This window comes from Poromitra crassiceps (genome assembly GCF_964638095.1).
Source record: "Poromitra crassiceps genome assembly, chromosome: 6".
In the NCBI taxonomy this organism is placed as follows: domain Eukaryota; kingdom Metazoa; phylum Chordata; class Actinopteri; order Beryciformes; family Melamphaidae; genus Poromitra; species Poromitra crassiceps.
Genome location: NC_139627.1, coordinates 34,050,943 through 34,078,866, shown reverse-complemented (window position 1 = coordinate 34,078,866; position 27,924 = coordinate 34,050,943). Strand labels below are relative to the sequence as shown.

The 27,924-nt window shown below is 44.5% G+C and overlaps 1 protein-coding gene across 7 annotated transcripts in view; it reads left to right on the top strand.

Moving 5' to 3' along the window:
• Positions 1 to 27,924, top strand: part of usp9 (ubiquitin specific peptidase 9) — a 75,119-nt gene that overhangs the window by 31,983 nt on the left and 15,212 nt on the right. For 2 of the 7 annotated variants that reach the window (XM_083639005.1, XM_083639001.1), the window contains exons 7-37: positions 4,692 to 4,807; positions 5,504 to 5,755; positions 5,889 to 6,024; positions 6,153 to 6,305; positions 6,785 to 6,889; positions 7,490 to 7,696; positions 7,816 to 7,952; positions 8,462 to 8,500; positions 9,523 to 9,656; positions 9,799 to 9,889; positions 11,203 to 11,316; positions 11,438 to 11,666; positions 13,901 to 13,996; positions 14,265 to 14,476; positions 17,511 to 17,751; positions 18,595 to 18,744; positions 18,931 to 19,051; positions 20,797 to 20,927; positions 21,042 to 21,320; positions 22,120 to 22,245; positions 22,635 to 22,772; positions 23,558 to 23,724; positions 23,849 to 23,957; positions 24,158 to 24,304; positions 24,474 to 24,620; positions 24,798 to 25,005; positions 25,099 to 25,319; positions 25,665 to 25,852; positions 26,034 to 26,207; positions 26,425 to 26,566; positions 26,873 to 27,629. In XM_083639005.1, the coding sequence (XP_083495131.1) occupies positions 4,692 to 4,807; positions 5,504 to 5,755; positions 5,889 to 6,024; positions 6,153 to 6,305; positions 6,785 to 6,889; positions 7,490 to 7,696; positions 7,816 to 7,952; positions 8,462 to 8,500; positions 9,523 to 9,656; positions 9,799 to 9,889; positions 11,203 to 11,316; positions 11,438 to 11,666; positions 13,901 to 13,996; positions 14,265 to 14,476; positions 17,511 to 17,751; positions 18,595 to 18,744; positions 18,931 to 19,051; positions 20,797 to 20,927; positions 21,042 to 21,320; positions 22,120 to 22,245; positions 22,635 to 22,772; positions 23,558 to 23,724; positions 23,849 to 23,957; positions 24,158 to 24,304; positions 24,474 to 24,620; positions 24,798 to 25,005; positions 25,099 to 25,319; positions 25,665 to 25,852; positions 26,034 to 26,207; positions 26,425 to 26,566; positions 26,873 to 27,629 (5,467 nt within the window). Of the gene's footprint in view, positions 1 to 4,691; positions 4,808 to 5,503; positions 5,756 to 5,888; positions 6,025 to 6,152; positions 6,306 to 6,784; positions 6,890 to 7,489; positions 7,697 to 7,815; positions 7,953 to 8,461; positions 8,501 to 9,522; positions 9,657 to 9,798; positions 9,890 to 11,202; positions 11,317 to 11,437; positions 11,667 to 13,900; positions 13,997 to 14,264; positions 14,477 to 17,510; positions 17,752 to 18,594; positions 18,745 to 18,930; positions 19,052 to 20,796; positions 20,928 to 21,041; positions 21,321 to 22,119; positions 22,264 to 22,634; positions 22,773 to 23,557; positions 23,725 to 23,848; positions 23,958 to 24,157; positions 24,305 to 24,473; positions 24,621 to 24,797; positions 25,006 to 25,098; positions 25,320 to 25,664; positions 25,853 to 26,033; positions 26,208 to 26,424; positions 26,567 to 26,872; positions 27,630 to 27,924 lie in introns of all 7 variants that reach the window. The other 5 variants (XM_083639004.1, XM_083639000.1, XM_083639006.1 and 2 more) reach the window with 3 other exon arrangements.

Genomic DNA, 27,924 nt, shown 5'->3' with positions numbered 1-27,924 from the left:
AAGAGAAATCCCTCTGTGCACTGAATTGATAAAGAAAAATGTCAAAATCAAATAAAAGTCCACAACACAAACACTTAGTGCTTGTGTCAGGATGTCGACTGTTGAAAAGGGAAGGCGGCAACACAGTTTGACAATCAAAGTATTCTGAATGCAGCGTGGGCATAGGGTCAATATGAACAGTACTGCAGCATTGCTTGCCTGTCTGCCTCTGTTGGCACTGGGCCCAGTACTACTTAGGGCTTCACTGTGCAACCATTTAATCACATATTGCTACTCTTCTTTTTGACTGGTGTTAAAATGTAGCCAGTCTCGCCCTGGATTCAAATTAAAAACCAGCGTATATAGAGCAGTGATTCCCAACCAGGGGTAAGTGTAACCCTTGCAGGGGGTACTTGCTGGAAAGATTTGGGATTACAATTTATTTCAAAACGATAAAAACAAATATCCCAAGTCATGAACTAGCTGCAGTAGATGGATGGATAAATAGCTCAAACGTCCAGATGCTGTCGCTCCAGATTCAGGTTTAGGGCAGCCCGATGATTTAGTATGAAGTATAGATTTAGTATAGATTTAGATTTAGTATGGATTTAGGCTGTTCATACATCCACGGATCCACCGCAGCCACAGGGTTTTCTCTGCGGTGCAAAGAACGAGTGAGGTGGTACTATTGGCATGGCAAAACAGCTCAAGGGGTACATATGACAAAAAAGGTTGGGAACCACTGGAGTACCACAGGAATGAGTCGGGAGTAGCAAATCGCTGCCATGCTGGTTCGTAAGGGGAAAAGTCAGTGGGGTTTTAGGATGGGGATTTCAGTTAAATCCATGAAGGTCTGTGGTTAACACAAGCTTATGGGAGTGGAAATTTGTGTTCAGCAGGATAAGCTTCACAAATAAGGACCACTTTTATGACTTTTGAAGCGTAAATGTGTTTAATCGCGATTCTCAGAAAATGCTTCAAAAAATTCTTTAAAAGAATGCTGGGTAAGCCTCCAAAAATACGGTATCCCTGTGGTACTTTATTTTGTCGTCCTTGCAGAGCTGTCTCTTCTTCTCCCTATTTCTCAGAGCTCTTCCTCAATCTCCCGGATCTCTTTCTCAATTTAGTCAAGTTCTGTGTGAATGCATGAATACAATACAATCTGGTCACACGTGAAATGAATTTAATATTAGATAAATTGATTGTGGGAAGGAGAGACAACATTTACTTAAGTTTTTCAGGCATGTAATTAGGAACACAAATGTAGGAAAAATGGTAATTTACATTTAAAAATGAAAGGGAGGGATATCTACAACATGACATTTTAAGGGGAAAACACGTTTTACACCATTTCATACTTTTGAGTACTTATGTGACCTGTTAATTAATCATCTTCTAAATGTATAGTCCAGCATATTCATTGTGCAGAAGGTGAAGATTTTGAACATAGCTTGAAATTGGAGACTAGATGCATCTGATGGAAGTGTGGTGGAGTGCCTCACTTAAAAGGCCTACAGCCATTCCGTTTGTGTGCCTTTAGCTTGTTTTTCTTACAAAGCCTAACTCATTGTTAGGGTTGTCCCTGAAGCATCGACTAGTCGACTAGGAATCGATTTGTACCAACCATCTCATACTAGTTTGTCAGGAAGGTAGCTAAATAACACTCCAAAATGATGCTAAATCTTGACGAGGGGAATTTCTTTTCTTCAAAGGGGTCCTCCTTTTCAAAGCCTAATATTGGCAGGTGGGTGTGTGTGTCCGTGTGTGTCTGTTGAACCAGCTAGTAGCCTTATATTGTCATTTAGCCTTTCTGCTGCTCTAGACCCTTCTCGCGGGGGCCATTTTGTGTCAAAAAGGCAGGGTAAACACAGGTGCAAGCAAAACACTAATGGGGGTTTCAAACTTCCATGTTTGGAATTTGGAAACCCTCATTAGTCTTTTGCTTGCACCTGTGTTTACCCTGCCTTTTTTCAACACAAAATGGCCCACATGAAAAGGGTCTATTGGTTAAACCCAGCAAATTTTATTTTATGGGGGGGGGGTTGCTATACGCAGTGGAAGTGGTCCCTGGGAAATTTGGTTTGTTAAGTAGTGATACTTGGACGGAAACATTTTGGGAACCCCTGAAGTGTGGGAGTATTTTAGACCGAGAACCAACTGTGCTGCTCTGTAACATTGTACTCCGCTACTTGATGTAAACATAATGTTATACCCGGTAGGGATGGGCATCGAATTTCGAATTTTCGAATAATCGTTGTTATTATCAAGGTCGACTTTTATTATTGAAATTCGAAATTCGAGAGAAATTTTTTGTGAAATGTTGCATTGTCTCCCCTGATTCTAAGTATAGTCAAATCGCTTGGTTTGAGCAAGTAAAACAATTTTTATAAACATTTTAAGCAAGGTTTATGGAAAAATGAATGGCGGATGAAATCCCATGAAGAGGGAGAGGGGGTGACTTTGGCACCCCTTTGGCACTCAGACCTGAGCCTACTAAATATTTAATGAACCACTCATGATTGTCAAAACTGTTTTTTATTTTCGAAAATGTCAATGTCATGTAACATGTTCTTTACTTCAGTGGTGCAATGCTTGTTTGAGCTAAAAATCCACAGCAGAAGCTTTTTATATTAATTAATAAAGCCGTAGACTTAGAATCAGGGGAGACAATGCAACATTTCACTCACAATTTTTTTTCTTTTTTTTTCTTTTTTCTTTTTTTACATTTTTTTTTTTTTTCGAATTTCGAATTAAATTCGAATTTGGCCAGCGAATTTCGAATAGTGTTTTTGCTAGAAATGCCCATCCCTAATACCCGGAGCCTGTTGATGGGCAGCAGACCGCACCAAGTCAGTCCTGTTTTAACCAGGTCGTAACGCACTTTTTGATCACGCATATGAGGATTATCAACATGTGCAACGTGTTTGTTAGCATAACGTTAGTCACTTACAGGGATGTAAACTAGTCACCTTTAGGTGACAGTCACCTTTTCATCCTAAAATAGGAAGATTTCTAAGTGATTTTATGTCTGCCCTGGTATCTGTCACCTTTTTCACTACCAATGATTTTGCATCCCTGCACTTGATTAATGTAAGTTAGATCATTTCAATTACTTTCCTTGCCCCACACTAATGAATGAACATTTAGCCTGTTTGCCAATGATTATCTTAACTCATTGAGTGCCAGCCACTTTTGGAGAACGGACGCTCCCAGTGCCAGAGTTTCAGAGCGTTTTCAGTGATTTCTCGAGGCCCACAGAATATTGTGTGATATTACTATGTAAACACCGAACACGCACAAAGAACGATGAGACTCTATTGTATCAGCAGCAAAAAAAGGTTTATTGATATCATTTTCCGTTCTTTAGTTATCAGCCGGAGAAGATAGGTCAAAAACAGCAAAAACAGGCGTTTCCATCTAGAAGCTGAGATATTGAGCCTTTTGTGAAATGAAGCATTTCAAGCAAATCACTGACTCTGAAACTAATATCTTCTGACCTGAAACATCTGAACAGTAATTTCCTTCAATATAACAGCACCCCCACCCCCCTCTACTGCAAACTCCTCCTCCGTGGGTGTGTCTCTGGTGGCTCTGCTCGCTCTGCTGCTTGTCAGGCGAGTCTCTGCTGCTTGCGGATCCACGTTCGGATGGCGGCCGCTCGTCGGGGGAGTCTGGATCGGGCTCGCTCGTTTCTGGGGTTTCGGTTGTGAGCTGGGATGAAGCTGCGTCTGATTCTGGGCTTTCTGGGCTTTCTGCTGCGCGTTTCAAAGTGTGCTGCACCCAGAGTCTATTTTCGGAGCCCCCCACCGTTGTGCGCCGGCTCCCAGCGCGACAGCGAAAAGCCAAACCATTCTCATGAGAATGGTTTCATCACGGCTTTTTCTGCTGTTTTTACTCAACTTTCTCTAATCTGGAGAGCACTGTCGCCACCTAATGGGTCAGTAAAATAGGTTATACACATTCAACATGCCCCAAAATTTTACAGGAGATGTATTAGGCATTGATCCACGTCCCACCGTCAAAAAACGCAATTGACGACAATCGTCGTCATTGGCACTCTACGTTAGTAATCGAATTGACGACGATTGTCGTCATTGGCACTCAATGAGTTAACTGCATATTACTCCAGTTTAAACATTAATCTGTCAGCAATCCTTTTGAATTTGAGGTTCAGTATTTAAAAAAATAAAATGGTCGTTAGATTAATCGACTAATCGAAAAAATAGTCATTAGATTAATTGAGAACAGGGTTTCCTCTATATGCATTTAGTAGCGGTGGCCCACTGCTGCTAAATCCTGGTGACCGCTGCTTCAAAATAGGATAGCATATTTTTGGGGGTACCTGGCCAAGACAAGCAGCATGAAGTTACAGATGCTAGTACAAACAAACATTACATTCTATAACATCACTTTTATATAGAAATAAATGCTGCAAAGAACAAACTGTTATAGAAAAGTCAATCCATGCAATTCTCCGTTCCGGCGGCGTCGACTGACACAGGCTTAACCACCGTCCCAAACTTTGTGACTGAAAGCCATGCTTTTGTTATACAGTACATGCTAGGCCCATTAACGAGGCGTGAATAATCTCAAATCCAAATGTCTTCTAATGGAAATTGAGGACGAGGCATCTTGTAAAACCAACTCAGTAAGCAGATGAAGGGTACTGTGTCTTTAATTTGTTTTCTGCTCTCTTGTTTTCCTTTTCACAGGGCTGGTTGGTGGACTTAATAAACAAATTTGGCACGTTAAACGGGTTTCAAATGCTGCACGATCGCTTCATAAGTGGCCAAGCACTGAACGTCCAGATCATCGCTGCACTTATTAAGTAAGGCCATTAGACAATAGAGCTGCACAACAACATTGTACACCATGTCAAAGTGCTTTACTCAACATTTTATGATGCTCTCTGTTAGGGGTGCTCCGATTGATCAGGCACCGATAACGATCGGGCGATATTGGCTCTATCGGCTTTGATCGGAGCCCTCTAAAAAGGTCAATCCGAAGAGCCGATCAGATGCACGTGAGACAATTAACCGTGCGCACCTAAAATGACTTCACCCTTCTCTCTCTTCCTCCCTCTCTGTCAGTTAGACTTACACATGCACCCTTGCTCTCGCCACTCTCTCTGTCCATGCAAGACGCACACATGTGCCATATATACACACACCCTCCTTCAGTCTCTCTCTCTCTCATTGGATTTGTGCACCTCAGTGTACCCGTGCGCGCATGCAAGCATGACTGCATTAGGGGATTTTTTTTTTCTCCATGCCAAGACAACGTCTGATTGTAAATTCATTAGAAGAGATTCATTATTCATTTAATTCATTAATTAATAATGCTACATGATAAATAGAAGGTTTCAATCAACACCGTGATCGGTGATATCGGTATCTGTAGATACTGCTTCCAGCAAATTGGTGATCGGCCCCAGAAATCTTGATCGGAGCACCTCTACTCTCTGTATAATGGCTTTGCCTTAACAAGTCCATGTTGTCTGACTGTGTGGTTTTTGCCTTTACAGGCCTTTTGGCCAGTGTTACGAGTTCCTCACATTGCACACGGTGAAGAAGTACTTCCTCCCAGTTATCGAGATGGTTCCCCAGTTTCTAGAGAATCTCACAGATGAGGAGCTGAAGAAAGAGGCCAAGAATGAAGCCAAAAACGACGCACTGTCCATGATAATCAAGTCCCTGAAGAACCTGGCTTCTCGTGTTCCAGGGCAGGAGGAGACGGTGAAGAATTTAGAGATTTTTAGGTTAAAAATGATTCTTAGGTGAGTATCAACCAAATGGTCATATCCTTATGTAAATCCTATACACTGAAAGAAACCATTTGTCAATTTAATAGTGTTGATCTAAAGAAAAGTTAGTTGAATAACTGAATGAGCTGTGTATTCACTTCCCCAGGTTATTGCAAATTTCCTCTTTTAATGGCAAAATGAATGCACTAAATGAAGTAAACAAGGTGATCTCCAGCGTGTCCTACTACACTCATCGGCATAACCCGGAAGAGGAGGAGTGGCTGACCGCAGAGCGCATGGCAGTAAGCTGACCTGTCTGCCCCTCTACTACTTTAATTGGCTCAAAATGGTGCCCTTTGTCTCCTCACCTGACCCACTTTTTTCAACCACAACCCAATTCTCCTTTCTGTGTCCCCGTGTTCCATCTCAGGAGTGGATCCAGCAGAACCACATCCTGTCCATTGTGTTGAGGGACAGTCTGCACCAGCCACAGTATGTCGAGAAACTGGAGAAGATCCTTCGCTTCGTCATCAAGGAAAAGGCGCTTACCATGCAGGATCTGGATAACATTTGGGCTGCTCAGGTACAACATGCACGTCTCTTGGCTGAGGTTTTTCAAGATTCAAGATGTTTGTCACTCGTGTGAAATTCTTAGGCCAGGAGGCTCCGCAGGACATAAATACAGCAAAGCAACACATGATAAGTATGAAACATAGCAAAAGATAGCAAATTCACACAGCAATAATAATATACATTTGAAAAGAGAAAAACAACAATGAGAACACTATCAAAGGCAGTGCAAGGTGCCATGAAGTGAAAGGTGTGGGCTGTTATGCATCAGGAGGTATTGCACTTAGTCAATATTACAATCAGTCAGTCATATTGCACCTCAAACTTGTACGAGAGTGTGTGCGCGTTATTTGTTGAAGAGTCTTTTCCGTGCAGTCATCTCCTTAAAACCACCAGCCAGGTTCCGAGGCTGTTCTAGTTTTGTTGAAGCAGAGTAAGAGTCAGCTCGGGTGTTAACCCAGCAGTGGGGCTGTCATCTCTGTCCAACCGCAGGCTGGTAAGCATGAGGCCATTGTGAAGAATGTCCATGACCTGCTGGCCAAGCTGGCATGGGACTTCTCACCTGAGCAGCTTGATCACCTCTTTGACTGCTTCAAGGTAAGTCGGCAACGTATTACACACTGAATCATAGGTTATGAAAGGTTTTAGACGTCATTGTTGTGTACACAGTAGACCTTGGCAGTGGGGTTGTGGTTACTTCACAATGCCATTCACTGTGCAGTTGTAATGTAACTAGAAATCTTGCACACTACGCGTGCTCGATTCCTCTGCTCTGCTGCTGTGTGGCCTCGCCTACTCTATTGGCATGCGCAGCGCACAATTGCTCAACTTTACATCACTGATCACATCACAATTGCTGGAGTGACCATCACTGATCACATTATGGAGTGCTCGAGTGACATCACTCAGTGCACAATTGCTCAACTTTGCATGTCATAGACATAGCTCAGTGATTGTGACATCATCAGTGATATCACAATTGCTCAAGTGACCATCACTGATGAAATAATCCAATGTGGGACAAAAATGTAAACGGAGCCCACTTCCTCCCTTTTATATATATATATATATATATATATATATATATATATATATATATATATATATATATATATATATATATATATATAATGATGATATACCACAAACTTGTGTCTACTACTTTGATCTCTGGACTTGGTGGTTCTCCTGATGCAGGCGAGCTGGACCAATGCAAGCAAGAAGCAGCGCGAGAAACTGCTGGAGCTGATCCGGCGCCTGGCCGAGGACGATAAGGACGGGGTGATGGCCCACAAGGTCCTCAACCTCCTGTGGAACCTGGCTCACAGCGATGATGTGCCTGTAGACATCATGGACCAGGCTCTTAGCGCTCATATCAAGATACTGGATTACAGCTGCTCACAGGTATGTATCTGGGTGTTGCTGGTGTGTATGTTTGAAGAAGACTGACATGGAGGGATGGTGAACAGATGAGGCTGCATTCAAAAATTCAAAAGACGGTATCTGTTCATGGTCACTTGCAGGACAGAGACACACAGAAGATCCAGTGGATAGATCGCTTCATAGAGGAGCTACGAACCAACGACAAATGGGTGATCCCTGCCCTGAAGCAGATCAGAGAGATCTGTAGCCTGTTTGGAGAAGCCCCTCAGAACCTTAGGTAATATCATGATGGAAAGCTAGTTGATTTTACCGCTAGATGCAGAGATTTCTGAAGGAGATGTGGAAGGACTGAATGGAGAGGTGTTGATAGGAATTCAATGTGTAGGACGGGGGATTATGATGTTGGTAAGTTTGAATTATTTACTTGATATTGCTGTAAAATATTCTATTCTGAATAGTAACATATGCCATGTTCCTGCACATGTTTGTGCACGCTCAGAAAAAGCCACAAAACCTTCATTTTTCAAATATTTGACCCACTGTTGTTACCCACTGTTGTCACTGGCATTTTAATCACATTTGCAAAGGAGCCAAGTCATGCCAACTGTTCATAAAGTAGCGTTTATGTCAACAGTCTCTCTGAATGGCCTTGCTATCCAGTTTTACCATGCACACGAACCCAAGATGACATCTCAGTGCATCATAGCTCATTTTGATTTGGATTGAGATAGTGTTTTTTCTAGTGAATGTAGCAGATATGTAGCATACATGCCTGTTGTTTTTCAGAAAGAAAATGCCAATTAACAAACAAACGAATTTAATGGGGTAAGTTGAGAGCTAATTTCAGGGTTATACCTATTTCTAAGTTATGTCAAGTCTATTTTTTTCTTTTGAGATATATTTTTACAACATATAAAATGCAAACCCCTGTCATGAATCTGCTTTAGCAATACTTTCTTAGGTTTCATCTCAAATGACCTTGATTCCTCATGTAGTGCACACAATCCTTTGATTTGGACAGGTGCACCATATAGAATGAAGAGTCTTTGAGATGGAGCCTCACTCTCCTTGATGCCAGCTCCTTTCAGCTCCAATCATTGAGTACAAAAATAGGGGGAATTTCTTGCCTTGGGCACGCTTATTAACATGTTTCTAACTCCACAGTTTAAAAGATAGTTTTTCCATGTGATACGCATTATGGGTGTTTGGCTTGAGAGAAATAGTCCAAGTACCAGGTGACATTAGAATGTATTTGATAGGTGATAATGCTGGAATCACCACAATGTAGCCACTGCTAATACTAAATGAACTAGACCCATAGGTGTAACTACAACATTTTAATAAAGTTGAGCCAACTTGTCTTTTAGTATAGAACTAACTTGTCATTTGGTCATTCAAATTTTGCATTATGTTGTAGCGGCACATATGGCATTGTTCTGCGCTACAAAAACTAGATCATGAATTCCTGTTTCATTTGGTTCTTCGGCTATTCTCAAGCAAAGAAAAATAATTTCACTTGGAAACAAGGCAGGAAATGACCTTTATTGATGTATGACTGAAATTCTTCTGGCTATTCTGCTAGACATGCTCCGCGCGTGTGCGGCGCACGCACACACACACACACACACACACACACACACAAGGGATATCACAAGCTGCTTTCTTCATGTCCCAATTATAGACAAATAAGAAATCAGTCACACCTGTGTTTTTTCTATCAGAAATTTACTACCAATTATAAGTAATGTCAATTTCACTCAGTTCATTGTTGATTTGTCCTTTCGTTATGTTAATGTCTGCTTTTGTCCACCTGTGCATCCACCACCCCTCTGCTGTTCTCTCTCCAGTCAAACCCAGAGGAGTCCTCATGTGTTCTATCGCCACGACCTGATCAACCAGCTGCAGCATAACCATGCTCTGGTCACCTTGGTGGCTGAGAACCTCTCTGCGTACATGGAGACCATGAGGCAGTTCTCGAAAGGTACACCGCCCGCCACCACCAGAAACGGCACCCCATATCACTTCAACATTTCAAGATGCACCCCGAATTCTGTCATAGGTAGTTGAATCAGGGCTATGCACATTCTGTCTTACTCGTCATATGCGTCCGTTTACTTTTACAGCAGAACAGGCTGAGTTTGACCCCCAGACGGTGAGGCCAGGGAGCCGCTACAGCCATGTCCAGGAAGTACAGGAACGGCTCAACTTCCTACGGTACAGCATGACTATAACTGCCTCAAATTCAAATGCATCCAGTTAAGCAAATATGATGTAGTCAACTTAAAGCTCAGAAAACTACTAAAACCAAAAATGGAAAAACATTTAGTAACCTACAGTATATAAATGTAAAATCCATAGTTATTATGAATGCTAATTTTGTGAAGTGAGGAAAAGAAGTGAGGAAAGAATCCTCAAGTATTGTGGACTGGAGGCTCCAATCACATATTAAAACACGTCAATCCATTGCTACTACACCCATATGATTACAATTATACCCATCCAAAGAAAATTATGAAACTAATACTGTACTGAACTTTTCTGGAAGATTAAAATTACGCTAAAACTAAATGTATAACTAATAAATTGAAACAGAGGTAGGCAAAAGCACTCGAATTAGAGTAAATCTTGAGTTTTTTTTATTAAGGGCAAAACAGACTCGTTTCAGCCTTAGGCCATCATCAGTTCTGTGATCTCCCTGCAACCTGCACCGATTGAGCTGCTTAAGACCTGGAGCTGTGCGAGCTATTCCCTTGCTGCACAACTAATAAATTGTAAATCTATAATAACTCTAAAGTAAACCTTATCCCAGTTTTAGAAGTCTATGCCCATCTTACAACAACATTTTTGTTGACTGTCCATTATTCAGTCATGGGTTGTAGCCCTAGATTTTAAATCTATTGTGTAAATTATTTTTTAAATGTATTGCATATTGTAGATGGTATCTAAAAAAGAAAATGCACTGAGTGTAATGGTATTGTAGAAAAGGCCCTCTCATACCAACTGATCATGAGACCATACACATTGGAACACCTGCGGGCCAGATTTGAACCCGTGACCTAATGAGCTGATATCATAGACTGTCTTCTTCTTCTAATGGCTTTCCAGCAGACTGGATGCCTTGCAGCACATTGCTGCCTCTCACAGTTGAGGAGTAGTCTTCTTCTTCTCACTGAGGCCCAATTGTCTGAGTTTGCGCAAACACGATGTCATGGAGTGGACCACCGTCATCGGTGTCACTCAACTGTGAGGCCATCGATGATGTCACTGCTATTGTGAGATATCGATGATGTCACTGCAAATTTGAGGTCATTGATGATGCCATAAGTGATGTCATACATGCCAAGATATAAATAGGCGATGCTTCAGACTGTTCAAATGCCTTACAGCTGGATTGCCCAAATAATTTCCGTGATTCTGATCGATCACCTGCGGCAGGTTCCAATTTTAATAATCCATCACATAATAAGTGGAAGCTACAACATCTTTAACTTCTTTTTTCTTTTTTTCTTAATTAAAAAAAAAATCAGGTTTCTGCTAAAGGATGGCCAGCTGTGGCTGTGTGCCCCGCAGGCCAAGCAGATCTGGAAGTGTCTCGCTGAGAATGCTGTATTTCTCTGTGACCGCGAGGCCTGCTTCAAATGGTACTGTCCAATTTGCCCATCTATCTTCTCCGCTTGCTTGAATTTGCTGCCTTACGCCCTCAATCAATTTAGTGAACCTTTTTGTCCTAAATGTTGTGTGTTACTTTCTTGGTCCCAACAGGTACTCCAAGCTGATGGGCGACGAGCCAGACCTGGACCCGGACATCAACAAGGACTTTTTTGAGAACAATGTTCTGCAGTTGGACCCATCTCTGCTGACAGAGAATGGCATGAAGTGCTTTGAGAGGTTCTTCAAGGCTGTCAACTGCAGGGAGGGCAAGCTGGTCGCCAAGCGTAGGGCCTACATGATGGATGACCTGGAGCTAATAGGGCTGGACTACCTCTGGAGGGTGAGCAGATTGGTTGCCACATAAGCGCGTACACACAGACATTTGACCAAAACTATCCAAGAAAGTGCCTTTCAACTATTTTGCCAGTTGTTGTTTCTTTTCATTTAAAAAAAAATCTTCATAACATTTCTTCAAGACACAAAATGCAATGCCTCGACAACTGACAGCATTTACCTGTGGCTGCCTCTTTTATGTAGTCACCTTGAGTGCCACATAAACTTCTGCCATTAATAGGTTCATGACAACGGTCTAATTTGAAAGTGCCTGAATAGTATAGACCCGCTATTTCCCAATCTTCATTCATGTAGACTGTTGTGATGGTCATGTAGCTCTGTGTTGATCTACATGTCCAGCCATCAGTAGCCAAGGAAATTAATTCTACAACGTTCACTTTTCCATCGTGACACAGCTGGGGCAACACCTTTTGTGCTGAAAGGCAGTCTGCTTGGTAATTCATAATGTAGTTGTTCTATGCCTAAATCCAGTGTTCTCTACAATGAAATATGGCTGCATGTCTCATGCCATGATTAATTCCGATGTGTAAGCATGACTGGGAAAAAATTGCATTAGAGGACTTACGAGACAGGTATAATGTGTGAATGTGAATTTTTGGCCCGTAATTTTTTAATAATTTGTCCTTCGAATGTGCTTGAAATCTATCATACGAAAGTGAGTGGACAGGTTCTCATCACACTCCTTGTTCTGAGATATTTTGTCATAAGTTGATTTGCCTTCCTTCACTAACGTACCCTTGACAACAAAGTTAGCAACTGAGTCATCACCAACAGAGGAGTTGTTCAGTGGCCAAAAGTATGATTGTGGTTGTTCTGGGCAGTATGTGTGTGCACGTTTTGTTTTTGTGAGATCCCCTCTTCCCTTCTAACCCTTCTCTAAGCTGTGGCTTTAAATGAGGGTATGTTCAGACTTCATCATATTGCCTAGTTAAATAAGGGTATGTTCAGTAGGGCTGGGACGGATCACGGATAATCCGTGACCCGTACGGATCAGCCCCCACGGTTCGGCACACGGTTCGGAACGTCGTGGTCCGCGGACCTCCCCCCCTTCGTTTCATTTAACGTTTAACGTTAGTGTATGAGAACGCCTGCAGCGCAGCCAGACACAGACAGGCATCATCATGGCAAGCACAAGTGAGCTTCCTCATCCCTTCGCTGTAAAGTCTCTCTGAAGGCTGTGGCTAGTGGCTACTAAAGACAGCAAACTTATTTCAACACCTCTGAAAAAGCACAGGAATGCGAGCAGCATGTTGCGCGCTGCACAAGATAGCGAGAGCTACAACACGCACACACACTAACACACGCGCACACGTTTCACGAACACATATCACCGGACGGTGAAATGTTGCCTTGGACACATAACAACAAAACAACACGTGGGGCCACCGAGTAGCATAACGTAGCATCAACGTTATGTTTCCAGACTCACCCGGTCTGGTCTGTACTAGCCTACTCGTGTCAAGTGACTACGTTAGCACGTAACAGCCAGGAAGTTAGGCGCAGTGCCACCTAAAACAGGAAGTTGGGTTCTGCCTTCAGAGTAAAAGCATAAATTGTGTCATGAGAATTTTTTTTTTTTGAGCTGTGCAGGGCAACAAATGGTTAGAGAAGTATAATAGTATTAAAAATTCAAATCGAAAATCTAATTCTGAGAGAAAAAAATCTGATATAGCCTATTTTTTTTTTTTTTTGCTGATCCGAAAAATCCGTGATCCGTGGCTCAAAATCCGTCACGCGATCCGATCCGTGGGTTTTCTGATCCGTCCCAGCCCTAATGTTCAGACTTCTTCATCATATTGCCTAGTTAAATAAGAGTATGTTCAGACTTCTTCATCATATTGCCTAGTTAAATAAGGGTCAAACAAAAACTCAAGCTGGCTCAAAGTCATTAGTAGTCCTTAACATGCTGAAGTGCAGCTGAGGTTATGAATTTTGTCGTCTGTTAACCTCTCAAGTGTCTCGTCATGTTCCTCCACCGAGGGCTTGTTTTGCCGTCGACCACTGTAACGTGAGAGGAAAAGCAGTGGTCCTGACGACGTGCTGCTGTGCCTTGCTCCCTCGTGTGTTCTGAGTGGCTAATAAAGAGTCATAGCTCTACCTTACTGGAGTGCATTCTGATCTCCACAAACTGTACATGCACAGAGGCAGGCTCCAGCTCTCAATATGATCGGGAGAGCTGTGGGCAAACATTGATTCCTACTATTTCTTCCTCCCTCCCAGGTGGTAATTCAAGGAAGTGATGACATTGCCAGCAGAGCCATAGACCTGCTGAAAGAGATCTACACCAACCTTGGACCAAAACTACAAGTTAATCAGGTGCAGGCAGTGATTTGTCTCAGTTAGAGCAACAACTTCATCTATTTGATTTCCATCCATCTGTTATCTAACTAGTTTTCGTTCTCTTGCCTGACCAGGCCATTTCTTTCTTTGTCAAATGTTGGAACATTTTACAGGAGCCATTTCAAGCTGTATCTAATCTGTATCAAATCTTCTCTCCGATCATTTGGCGATATCACAAGTTATTTGATATTATTTGACACAAGCTACTTGTCTTCATGCTTATATCTGCTTCCTTGCCATGCAGGTGGAGATCCATGAGGATTTCATCCAGTCATGTTTTGACCGTCTAAAAGCATCCTATGACACTCTGTGCGTGTTGGACGGCGATAAGGACAGCATCAACTGTGCCCGGCAGGAGGCCATCCGCATGGTTCGAGTGCTCACTGTACTCAAGGAGTACATCAATGAATGTGACAGCGACTACCACGAAGAGAGGACTATACTGCCCATGTCCAGGTATGATTACAGGTGGAAAAGACACACTGATACAATGTCATAGTACTACATGTATTATGAAGAGGTGTTAACATCATATGCGATTCGGTGGATACTTCTATCAAAAGCTCCTAACTAGTACCAGCAGTGCATACCTTTTACCATGGCTCCTGCTAGCGGAGCCGTGGTCATAAGAAGAATTTTCAGTTTAGTCAGTCAGGGAAAGTGAGTTGTCGCTTTGTGAGCGTCATGGTCCTGCAGGATCAGTACTTTTTCCATTTTCATTGGCCGCACCGGTGCACCTGACCATTTGTATTTCCCTCACCAGCCATGTGCTTTTGCAAAGACCCGCCCTGCTCTGTCTCTGATTCACTCAGATCCTCATCCTAATATTTTCATTGGTCGCACCACGACCAGTGCACCTGACATTTAGCAGGTCTGTCTCTCTGTGTGTGTATGTGTATGTGTGTCTGTGTGAGTGTGCCACAGCGCGCTGTGTCAATCTCTCCCCCTTCATCATGCACACACAGAAAGACAGGGAAATACAGAAAGAAAATGTGTTCAATGGCTTCTGTGTCTTTTAGACTTGTACAGAATCGTTTTATTTTTAAAATACAAAATTACAAAGAAGGTAATACTTAAAATGGATTATTGTGACACTTGTACGGATGTGTGTATATGCCTTTTTTTGTCCTTCTGTCTTGAGTATAATCCAGGTAATTAATGTAATGTCAATTCACTGGTAATGATAGGACGGTATTGATATGCCCTGGAACAGATATGATTGCCATCGAAGAAGACTACATTTACATCAATGAATGGATCAGACAGGGAGGATAAGTTACAAAATAAGTGTAATGTGCATTTCCAATTGTTTGTCATATATGTGTGGAATAAAAACTAAGTTAAAATGTTTTGATTATTGCGGGGCCTAAAGGCGTGGTGAAAAATTTGGGTGCCCCTAAATTATGTGCTGGTGCACCTAAATTAAAAAGTGAGGCGCACCAGTGCAACCAATGTAAAAAGTTAGTCTGGAGCCCTGTACTTGTTTTGCCAAATAAACAATATATTTGTTCTTAGTTTTCTTTTGTTTACTAAAAGACAATAATAAGATCCAATGAAAATTACTCCTACCGCCCAAATAAGGGCAATGCAGTAAGCTTTCCGGCAGGTCTCACATTACGATTCATGTACATATCTGCTTTCTCCAAATTCAATCAAGGGGCTCCAAACATGAATAGCCTTTGTTAAGCCTCGGCCGGAGGCATTATGATTCGGGGTGTCTGTCCGTCCGTTGTTCATTAACGTGATATCTGAGGAATGCCTTGCTGGAATTTCATCAAATTTGCCTCAAATGTCCACTTGGACTCAAGGATGAACTGATTAGATTTTGGTGGTCAAAAGTCAAAGTTCAAGGTCACTGTGACCTCACGAACGGCATTTCCAAGTTCGTTAACGCAATATCTCAGGAATCCTTGACATAATTTCTTCCAATTTGGCTGGAAGGATGAACTGATTAGATTTTGGTGATCAAAGGTCAAGGTCACTGTGACCTCTTGAATGCCATTTTCAAGCTCGTTAACGCGATATCTCAGGAACGCCTTCTTAGAATTTCTTAGAATTTCTTAGAATTTGCCTCAAACGTCCACTTGGACGCAATGATGAACTGATTCGATTTTGGTGGTAAAAGTTCAAGGTCACTGTAACCTCACGAACCCCATTTCCAAGCTCTTTCCAAGTTCCGCGATATCTCAGGCTCACGCTGACGGAATTTCTTCGAATTTGCCTCAAACATCCACTTGGACTCAAGGATGAACTGATTACATTTTGGTAGTCAAAGTTCAAGGTCACTGACATCACGACAGCTCATTTCATGCTTGTTAATGGGATATCTCAGGAACGCCTTGACGGAATTTAATCTAATTTGCCTCAAACGTCCAATTGGACTCAAGGATGAACTGATTACATTTTGGTGATCAAAGGTCAAGGTTACTGTAGTCTCGCTGGCCAGCCTCCCCTCCCTACCGTGAGAGGAGTCTGGCGGCGCAGGTCTCTATTGTGGAATTGCGATGGGCGGCGCTTAGTGTCAGTGCCCTTGGAAAATAGTTTCCAACAATCCAACTTGCCATTTTCAGCGTGTAGCAACGAGCTAGCGTCTAGGTTTCTGCCGTTAGCTTGCTAGCTAGTTAGCGTTGTTGTTTTCACTCAGGCGGCAGGGCACTATTTACAGGGACGCACAGGGAGGAGGGAGCGGAAGCCGCTCTGATTGACATGGTCGGAGCCAATGACAGAGCTTGTAATAAGCAGGGAGCGGACATCGGCAGTGACTGAAACAGTCGCTCCAATGGGGAGCAGATGTAGAGCAAGGGAGGGCTTATCCCAGTTGCCTGTTTCCGTGCCGCCAGACTCCTCTCCCGGAAGGGAGGGGAGGCTGGCCAGCGAGACTAAGGTTACTGAGACCTCATGAACGCCATTTTCAAGCTCGGTAACGCCATATCTCAGTAACACCTTGATGGAATTTCTTCACATTTGGGTCAAACGTCAGTCTGGACAGACATGGATGTCGACTGCTCACTTTTTGGCGGAGGCATATATCCGCGGTGCGGTCGTTCTAGTTTTCTTTCTGGCCCTATGCCAGTTTCTCCAGAGCAAGACGAGATCATTTCCTTTTATTTACATATGTGGTAAGAATGTCGACAAATAGAACCCTTAATACCTGGTGGTATTGGTGCTTTGCTTTACGCAAAGAATTACATAAGGATTAGAACCCCTAACCCTGCCAGTGTTGGTACCATAGTGGTTAAATGTTCATATGAAAAGAAGTCGTTTTTTTTGTCATACCTGACAGTTTCGACTGCTGACTTCCTCTCAGGTACGACAAACAAAACCTACATCTTTTCATATGAACATTTAACCACTATTAATTGAAGTCAGACGGTATGAACCTTTTTGGACTAGTGTTGGTACCATGTCCTACTCAGTCGGTTACACAGGGTCACATGTCTTGACTGGTTCTTACAAACCACCGCTCATCATACTTCCTTTTATTTTGCAGGGCTTTCCGGGGGAAGCACATCACACTGATCGTGCGTTTCCCCAACCAGGGGCGTCAGGTGGACGACCTGGATATCTGGTCTCACACCAATGACACCATCGGCTCGGTGCGGCGTGGCATCCTCAATCGGATCAAAGCCAACGCAACACATACCAAGATAGAGCTGTTTATTGGTGGGGAGGTTGTCGATCCAGCTGACGACAGGAAGCTGATTGGACAGCTGAATTTGAAGGACAAGACGGTGAGAATGGTGCTATCCTTCTGCATTAAAAAAAACAATACATAACTATGACTGTGTTGAAGGTGCTGTGTAGCCATTATTTCTATACATATAGTGTGCTCTATAAATATTAAAGGAAACGGAACGATTTTCAACCAGCTTTGTATCATTACAAAATCAGTAATATATCCGAAAACTGTATACAGATTTTTGCAGGCATTCATTTGACACTTATTGAGTTGATTTGAGTTGTGGAACAGTGATGTCATTCATGCACAAAAGACATCACTGGTCCACAACTTAACTCTTATCAACTCTCAATAACTGTCAAACTAAATGAATGCCTGCAAAACTCTTCACAGTTTTCGGATCTACTACTGACTTTGTAATGATACAAAGTAGGGCTGTAAATCTTCACTGGCCTCACGATTCGATTCGATTCCACGATGCATCTCGATACAGCTCAAAGTATCGCAGCTCTAAGTACCACATCCACCATTTTCTATATTACTGCACATGGCTACTTTTTCCTCAATTGATACAAGCAGTCAGATAACCCTTTTTACCACGTGCGCAAGCGCGTCGTCAAGACAAGGCTTTTTGGGGTGAGTCAGATTTGGATGGTTAAAAACACTTGGTCTATCTGAAGTTGACTTCTCTTATTTTTTCTTTTAACAGAAAATATGAGAGAAATTTAAGAGAATGTTGCAGCATGAGGCACATTGTGACTACGTACAAAGTAAAAAGATGTAGTCAAAACATCAGTGTAGCAGTGCCCAAAAGCTCGGGGAGCTCACACCATACTGTAGGTCAGGTTTTCCCTCAGTTTGCTTTGTGGTAAATCACTGTAACTTTTCTATATAGCTGATTACAGCCAAGCTGACCCAGGTGAGCGCCAACATGCCCTCCAGCCCAGACAGCTCGTCTGACTCATCCACTGGCTCCCCTGGTAACCATGGCAACCACTACAGCGATGGGCCCAACCCTGAGGTGGAGAGCTGTCTGCCTGGTGTGGTGAGTTTAACACACACACACACACACACACACACACACACACACACGTTATCTCCTTGTACTTTAACCAACAGTGCCATTGTAAGCACATTTTTAGCATTCTAATCCTGACTGTCTGCCCTAGTAGTGTGGCTTTGTGTGTTGATTGTGTGAACAATGGGACTATAACTCTGCCCTATTTTCCAGATCATGTCGCTGCACCTGCGCTACATCTCCTTCTTGTGGCAGGTAGCGGACCTGGGCTGTAGCCTCAACATGCCTCTGCTCAGAGATGGAGCCCGGGTTCTCATGAAACTCATGCCCCCAGGTTTGCATGCACATTATGCATTCAATTATTTCTAACCAATACAATATAAGAAAACACTCGCGCATGTGCACACACACACACAGACTTTAAAGGGATAGTTCGGTTTGTTTGAAGTGGGGTCCTATGACCTAGTTCCATACACTAACTGAAATAGGTAAAGCGTTCTGGACGCTGAGCACACCGTGTATCGAGACCCGGCACTCTGAAGCAGCAGCCTCCAGAGCTATGTCTCTCTACAGGGGGCCAGGAACTAAAACGTAATTTAGCCACCTAAAACAACGCCCACCTAAACAAATCAATATCAGTGTACATGTACGCTCTATTTTGACCATTTTCAGCGCTTTACTTTACCGTCAAACAGCCCTCTCATTCGGCACTACATTTCCTCCCAACCGTAGGACGACCGTATTCCTCCGCTAAACGCCTGCACAGAGCCGCGGCGCTGGATTACTTTATATTATATAATATTGTAGTCTATATTATAATCTTACATATCAGCTGGAGGTGGTGAGATTATCATCCTTACCAGCTATAAAACAGGAAGGTTTAGAAGAGAGACAAACACTGACTCACTTTAGAGACAACAAGTCACCTGGCCTCTCTGGTCTGGGACGTTTTCCCCAATTTATCCTGGGAATGGTGAAAAAGGTCTGCAGGACACTGGCATTCAGTAAGGCAGCATATTATGACAGTTCCCCGTCTCTCTCTTTCTGCCTGTTCACTCTCTCTGCAAAAGTTCCTCTTCTGTATATTACTCTCTCTGGTTCATAATTGTATCCTCTTGTCACCAAGGGGAATGGCATATCGTCCTCGCTATCAAAATCATTCATATTTTCGTTCGTGTATTCTATTTGTTGTGTCTTCACTAACAAACCTGGAGAAATAACCCAAAATAACAGCTGATCTGCGGAGTAATCCAGCGCCGCGGCTCTGTGCAGGCGTTTAGCAGAGGAATACAGTAGTCCTCCGGTTGGGAGGAAATGTAGTGCCGAATGAGAGGGCTGTTTGACGGTAAAGTAAAGCACTGAAAATTGTCAAAATAGACCATACATCTACACTGATATTGATTTGTTTAGGTGGCTAAATTACGTTTTAGTTCTTGGCCCCCTGTACTAGAGAGACAGAGCTCTGGAGGCTACTGCTTCAGAGTGCCGGGTCTCGATACATGGTGTGCTCAGCGTCCAGAACGCTTTACCTATTTCAGTTAGTGTATGGAACTAGCTCACAGGACCCCACTTCAAACAAACCGAACTATCCCTTTAACAATTTATTCATGTCCACATAGAGGAGAATGGTACAAGGACATAAATACTGAGGGTGCAGTGGAGTACATTCTCAAAATCGTGAACTAGTGGCATAGGTCTTCACAATGCAAAACGGTACTCAATTCTCGGGGGTAAGTAGCAGCGTCTCCGCCATATATGGCGGCTGCCAATAGTAGCAGAGACAGCACAGTACTTTGCAAGCCGTTTAGCCCCCTTTTGGGGCATCCCAAGTTTTTGAAGCCCTCCTACAACCAACCTTATGTCCTAGGCTGCCAAATACCAAAGCAAATAGTTTGCCCTGTAACCTAGCTCCGATATGGTATCTAGGAGTGATTGGTATTTAATGACCTTGGAAGGCTTCCTCTAGGCTAGAGTCAAAAGGTGCAGGCTACCTCTAAGACAACACACATACACACACACACACACACACACTTATACACTGTAAGCTCACTGTCTTAGTTGTGCTGTGTATATCCTTAGATAACACTACAGTGGAGAATCTACGTGCTATGTGTCTGGACCATGCCAAGCTGGGTGAGAACAGCCTCAGTCCCACACTGGACTCCCGCTTCTTCGGCCCGTCACCCTCACAAGTGCTCTACCTCATCGAGGTGGGTCTCGTGTGCCTTTATGCTGCAGTTTTTGATTGTTTAACAAGTGCCCATCTCCATTCCATGTCTGTGGATCTGCAAGAATGGTTCACACTATTCCTCCCCGCTTTCCAGGTTGTGTATGCCCTGCTGATGCCAGCCAGTGCCACACTGGGCGAGGATGCCAGCGACTTCCAGTACAACTTTCTGAAGAGTGGCGGTCTGCCCCTGGTGCTGAGCATGCTCACCAGGAACAACTTCCTGCCATTGGCGGACATGGAGACGCGGCGCGGGGCTTACCTCAACGCGCTGAAAATCGCCAAGCTGCTGCTCACCGCTGTAGGCTTTGGGCATGTCAAGGCCGTTGCTGAGGCATGCCAGCCCAACGCTGAGGGGAACATCCCAGTCTCACCGGTTAGACCACAGACACAACTTGCACAGAGACATACCTGTATAACTGGTTCCTAAATGCTTGATGAACCATATCTCCACTGACATGTTTCATCATTTCTGATAATCTCTCAAACTTTACTCTTGTTGACAAGTATTCCTTTTCTACACTCCCCCCTCCCCGCCCCTGGTTTGTCTCTCCACTCCCCCGGCCCTGGGTTGGCTCTCCACTCCCCCCTCCCCGCCCCTGGGTTGTCTCTCCACTCCCCCCTCCCCGGCCCTGGGTTGTCTCTCCACTCCCCCCTCCCCGCCCCTGGGTTGTGTCTCCACTCCCCCCTCCCCGGCCATGGGTTGTCTCTCCACTCCCCCCTCCCCGCCCCTGGGTTGTCTCTCCACTCCCCCCTCCCCGGCCCTGGGTTGGCTCTCCACTCCCCCCTCCCCGCCCCTGGGTTGTCTCTCCACTCCCCCCTCCCCGGCCCTGGGTTGTCTCTCCACTCCCCCCTCCCCGCCCCTGGGTTGTGTCTCCACTCCCCCCTCCCCGGCCATGGGTTGTCTCTCCACTCCCCCCTCCCCGCCCCTGGGTTGGCTCTCCACTCCCCCCTCCCCGGCCCTGGGTTGGCTCTCCACTCCCCCCTCCCCGCCCCTGGGTTGTCTCTCCACTCCCCCCTCCCCGCCCCTGGGTTGTGTCTCCACTCCCCCCTCCCCGGCCCTGGGTTGTCTCGCCACTCCCCCCTCCCCGGCCCTGGGTTGTCTCTCCACTCCCCCCTCCCCGGCCCTGGGTTGTCTCTCCACTCCCCTCTCCCTGGCCCTGGGTTGTCTCTAGATTAATCAAGCCACTCACGACCAGGCCCTCGTCCTCCAGAGCGCCCTGCAGAACATCCCAAACCCGGCCTCAGAATGCATGCTGCGCAACGTCGCCATCCGCCTGGCCCAGCAGATTTCTGACGAGGTGAAAGGACAGCAGATGGTGAATTTAAGAGAATAAAATGAAAATGATGGATGTTGTGTAGGGGCTTCTAAGACTAGCATACCATGTAATAATTAATGGTAATGGAAAGTCATAAGTAGAAGTGTAGGTTAAGGTAAATGCCTATAGGTGTGCACTAGTAAAGTTAATGTACATTATATGTAGATATGCTGGTAATGAAGGTAAATGCGCACATTGGAAAATCTATATTAAAGGTGAATATGTAAGTGTTGGAAGTACATAAATATGAGAAGAGGCTAGTGAGCGATGTTAGCTCAAGAAATGACAGACTGAGTGGTTGGAGATATATTTATGCTAAGTGTTAGTAGCTGGAATAATAGCTTTCATTGGGCTATTTTACTTTGCTCCAGAACTTCTTCCAGGCATCCAAGTACATCCCGGACATCTGTGTGATCCGGGCAGTACAGAAGATAGTGTGGGCATCAGGCTGTGGTACAGTGCAGCTTGTCTTCAGCTCCAATGAAGAAATCAGCAAGATCTATGAGAAGGTAAGAATTTAAATGTACTATTGTGTTGTCCTCATTTACTTTGTAGACTGTACACCTGGTACTGCTGACCTTTGTGTGTTTTGGTTATGTTGCGTGTTTTGTATTTCGTCTATGGCCATTTAAAAAACAAATTTCACACTTTGGAATTTCACAATTGTGTTCTCCAGGCCTGGAAACATTCTGGACAGTCGTGAATGTATAAAAGGTCTGTTGGCCACTTGGTAGCCAAACATGTCAGACCTGTTGGACCTTATACAAACTACGTACCTACGTCTTCCACTGGTTCTGAAACCGTTGCATTGGCTATTTATGAAGAGAGCCAGCTGGTAAAAACACTAGTCACAAAGGAACTAGCCATGACTTGGCTTGCCATGTGGGTGTGTGGGGGTTCTTGTCTCTCTTGCTACAGTGAATTTCTAATTCTTTAAGATACACTAGAATATGATTTGCAAAAAATGGACAAGAACACTCAGTGTTTTGTATGCTTTCTTTTACATGCTGCTTGTGTGTAGTTGGCTACTGTACTGTCAGCTCATTGTGCCTGCACAGAATCATTGGGCTTATTGTGTGCTTGCTCAAACCACTAATTAGACCTAGTGCTAGTGAGCAACTTCTGCCAGTTGACTGAAACACACCGGAGGTTTGGAGAGTCAACCTGTGCTGAGCAACAGGGATCTGAAATTTGATGTTCATTTAAATACAGTTTGATATATATATATATATATATAACATTTATTTAATTATTATTATTATTATCCATTCTTATCTTTGTCTGCTCTTGTTAGACAAATGCAGCTAAGGAGCCAGATGGGGAGGATGAGCAAGTGTGCTGTGAAGCCCTGGAGGTGATGACGCTGTGTTTCGCCCTCATGCCCACTGCCCTGGACACGCTCAGTAAGGAGAAGGCTTGGCAGACCTTCATCATAGATTTGCTGCTTCACTGCCACAGCAAGTAAGCTATTTCAGCTGTTGAGAGACAGATGAACTGAATGAAATGGAGCAGACATCCTTATCATCTGTAGCCATTCATAACTGACTGAATATCACAATCCTGTTGTTGTAATCTGTCTTCTCAGGTCTGTGCGTCAGATGGCCCAGGAACAGTTTTTCCTGATGGCCACCAGGTGCTGTATGGGCCATCGACCACTGCTCTTCTTCATCACCCTCCTCTTCACTGTGCTGGGGGTGAGTGACTTCAGAGTTTGCATTTTTGCCTTGTTTCACCCACCATTTGGCTGAATACGATACATGCATCACCATATGGTCTTCAATTTAACTGTAAACTAAATTATTGTAAAGCTGATACTTCCAGTGATATACAACTAACCACTCAGTCCTGACTGAGTAAATATTTTTCTTTTTCCCTTTTGTGTGTCCATGTACAGAGCACTGCCAAGGAGCGGGCCAAACATGCAGGCGACTACTTCACCTTGCTCAGACACCTGCTCAACTATGCCTATAACAGCAACATCAACCTGCCTAATGCCGAGGTGTTGCTTAACAATGAGATCGACTGGCTCAAGCGGATCAGGGTAGGACAGCCTGGCGTCACCTCTCTTTTGAAGTGGACACATGTTGTCCACTCTAATGTCTCTTAACAAAGCTCATTTGAGTTTGTCAATAGCTTCGACCTTCATGGTTGAGTCTCTTGCCATAGTGTGGGGCAGAACTGATGCTACACTATATGTCTGCATTCTCCAGGATGAGGTTAAGAGGTCAGGGGAGACTGGTGTGGAGGAGACCATCCTTGAGGGCCACATCGGTGTCACCAAGGAGCTGCTAGCCTTCCAGACCCCAGAGAAGAAGTACTACATTGGCTGTGAGAAGGGAGGAGCTAACCTAATTAAGGTACAATGGGTAGAGAGCACCTGCAACAAATAATTTACTTAGAACAATGGGACATGGACATTTTTTCCATTCTCCTGTGTCTTATCTGTTCTCTTAACATAACTAAGAGATGAAGGAGAATACTTTTTTTTTTTTGCATATTCACTCATCATCCGCCATCTCCCCCGTCCTCTGTAGGAGTTGATTGACGACTTCATCTTCCCGGCATCTAATGTCTACCTGCAGTACATGAAGAGCGGGGAATTCCCCACAGAGCAAGCCATCCCAGTGTGCAGCAGCCCTGCCTCCATCAACGCCGGCTTTGAGCTGCTGGTGGCTCTGGCTGTCGGCTGTGTCCGTAACCTCAAGCAGATAGTGGACACGCTGACGGACATGTACTACCTAAGTAGGGAGACACCAGTTTGGCAATTTCACAGGATCTGCACTTTGTAAATCGTAGCCTGCATGTAAGTGTTGTGTTCCTCCCCTCTTCTTCCAGGTTGTGAGACGTTGACAGAGTGGGAGTACTTGCCTCCAGTGGGTCCACGGCCAAACAAAGGTTTTGTAGGTCTGAAGAATGCAGGGGCCACCTGCTATATGAACTCTGTCATTCAGCAGCTGTACATGATCCCTCCCATCCGCAACGGCATCCTGGCCATTGAGGGCACCGGCACTGACGTAGATGATGATATGTCAGGGGATGAGAAGCAGGAGAATGAGGTAGCGTATGTGTGGCATTAAAGTTTTTGCCCGATGAAGACGTTCATCCTTTCTCAGTATCCACTGACTGACAAAATGGCCAACTCCAGGCACTCGGGTCATGTAGGCTGAGCTTGGAGCTGAGAGCAGTATAATGGCAGAACCACTCTCAACTGATGAATAGGTCCACAGAATAATTTATGTTAACCATCTAACAAATATGCTGCTTATTTGGCCATTTGTCTTTAGTGAGTCCTTTTTTGAGGGAGATGGCAACTATAAAAGCTAAAAGTGCGTTAGATCAACACCGTGTACTCTCGGAGAATTGTGGCTTGCTCGGCTTAATCTCTGGACATGTCTCCACAGAGTAATGTTGACCCACGTGATGAGGTGTTCAGCTACCATCACCAGTTCGATGACAAGCCCTCCAGTAAGTCAGAGGACAGGAAAGAGTACAACATTGGGGTGATGCGCCACCTACAGGTCATCTTTGGCCACCTGGCTGCCTCCAGGCTGCAGTACTACGTCCCTAGGGGATTCTGGAAGCAGTTCAGGTATTCTGACGGCCATTTGATTGGCCATGTGTTTGACCTGTGTTGCAAATGATGGTGTCTAATTGTTTTACATGTCTCGCGTTTCCTTCTCATGGCTTTTCTGCTGCTCCTTGCATAATTAGCAACAATAACACTCTTCCCTCTGTCGCTCTTCTCCCCTGTTTTCCATCCTTCCATTTAGGTTATGGGGTGAGCCAGTGAACTTGCGGGAGCAGCACGATGCTCTGGAGTTCTTCAACTCGCTGGTGGACAGTCTGGACGAAGCTCTGAAGGCCCTAGGCCACCCAGCCATGCTTAGCAAGGTGCTGGGAGGCTCCTTCGCTGACCAAAAGATCTGCCAAGGCTGCCCCCACAGGTGAGAACAGACGTCTCGCAGTGTGCGTGTGAGGCACTGGCAATTTTAACTGGAGTTCCAAGGGAAGCGTTGAAAATTAGCCATCTGGCTAACACTTTACAGTTACAGTAATGTTAATTAATGTGCATTGTCCCGCAAAAAATCTTCTGCTTACTTCATAGTCTCAAAAAGGTGTATTTGAGAGGTCCTGGTAACTAATAATTGTTTGTGTTGCTAGGTATGAGTGTGAGGAATCATTCACCACGCTCAATGTAGACATCAGAAACCACCAAAACCTGTTGGATTCCATGGAACAGTATGTCAAAGGAGATCTGCTGGAGGGAGCCAACGCCTACCACTGTGAGAAGTGCAACAAGAAGGTGAGAATGGAGCACCCATCTGGCTCTCACCCAAAGCCAGAATGGATAATGCTCATAAAGCGTCATGGAGAAGTACAGCTACCTTTGCCTTCACCTACGCTATAAATAAATCTTATTCTGACTAACTGCTACAAAGAAAAATGAATGAAGGGGTGAATAAGCCATTTGCATTTAGGACTCTCCCATGATTCACTTGGATGCATCTCGCCCCTTTTCTTTTTCTCATTAACTTTTGGGAGATTTATTTCAAGGGCCAGAACGCTAGTCTGCAGAATGTTAATCTGTAATGTTTGCTCTGCTCATCAGGTGGACACAGTGAAGCGCCTGCTGATTAAGAAGCTGCCTCCCGTCCTGGCAATCCAGTTGAAGCGATTCGACTACGACTGGGAGAGGGAGTGTGCTATCAAGTTCAACGACTACTTTGAGTTTCCCAGGGAGCTGGACATGGAGCCGTACACCGTGGCCGGTGTGGCCAAGTTAGAGGGGGACGACGTCAACCCAGAGAACCAGGTGATCCAGCAGAACGAGCCCTCGGAGCCCACGCCACCCGGCAGCTCCAAGTACCGCCTGGTGGGGGTGCTGGTGCACTCGGGCCAGGCCAGCGGCGGACACTACTATTCCTATATCATCCAGAGGAACGGGGGCGACGGCGAGAGAAACCGTTGGTACAAGTTTGACGACGGTGACGTGACTGAGTGCAAGATGGATGACGAGGAGGAGATGAAGAACCAGTGCTTCGGAGGGGAATACATGGGCGAGGTGTTCGACCACATGATGAAGAGGATGTCGTACCGCAGGCAGAAGCGCTGGTGGAACGCCTACATCCTGTTCTATGAGCGCATGGACTCACTGGACAAGGACAGCGAGCTTGTCAAATATATCTCGGAGCTCACCGTCTCCTCCACCAAGCCGCACCAGGTCAAGATGCCTTGTGTGATCGAGTGCAGCGTCCGCAAGCAGAACGTCCAGTTCATGCACAACCGAATGCAATACAGCCTGGAATATTTCCAGTTCATTAAGAAACTCCTGACCTGTAACAGTGTCTATTTAAATCCTCCTCCAGGTATGCATACCGTGTGTGTGTGTGTGTGCGTGTGTGCGTGCGTACGTGTGTGTGTGTGCGCGCACAATCATGTGCAACAAATGGAGAGAGTGAGAAGTCTGCCAGCTGATTGGTTATAGATATACATGTCATCATGACCCTGGATGATTACTAAGACTCTTTTAAGGATTACATTATTAGCTATTCAAATTTTATGGATGGGAAGACAGTGTTGAGCACAGGGCTCCAGAGTGCGTGTATTTACATGCATTTTCCCACCTTAAAATCTGCCAGTGCACATAAATATTTTCAGAAC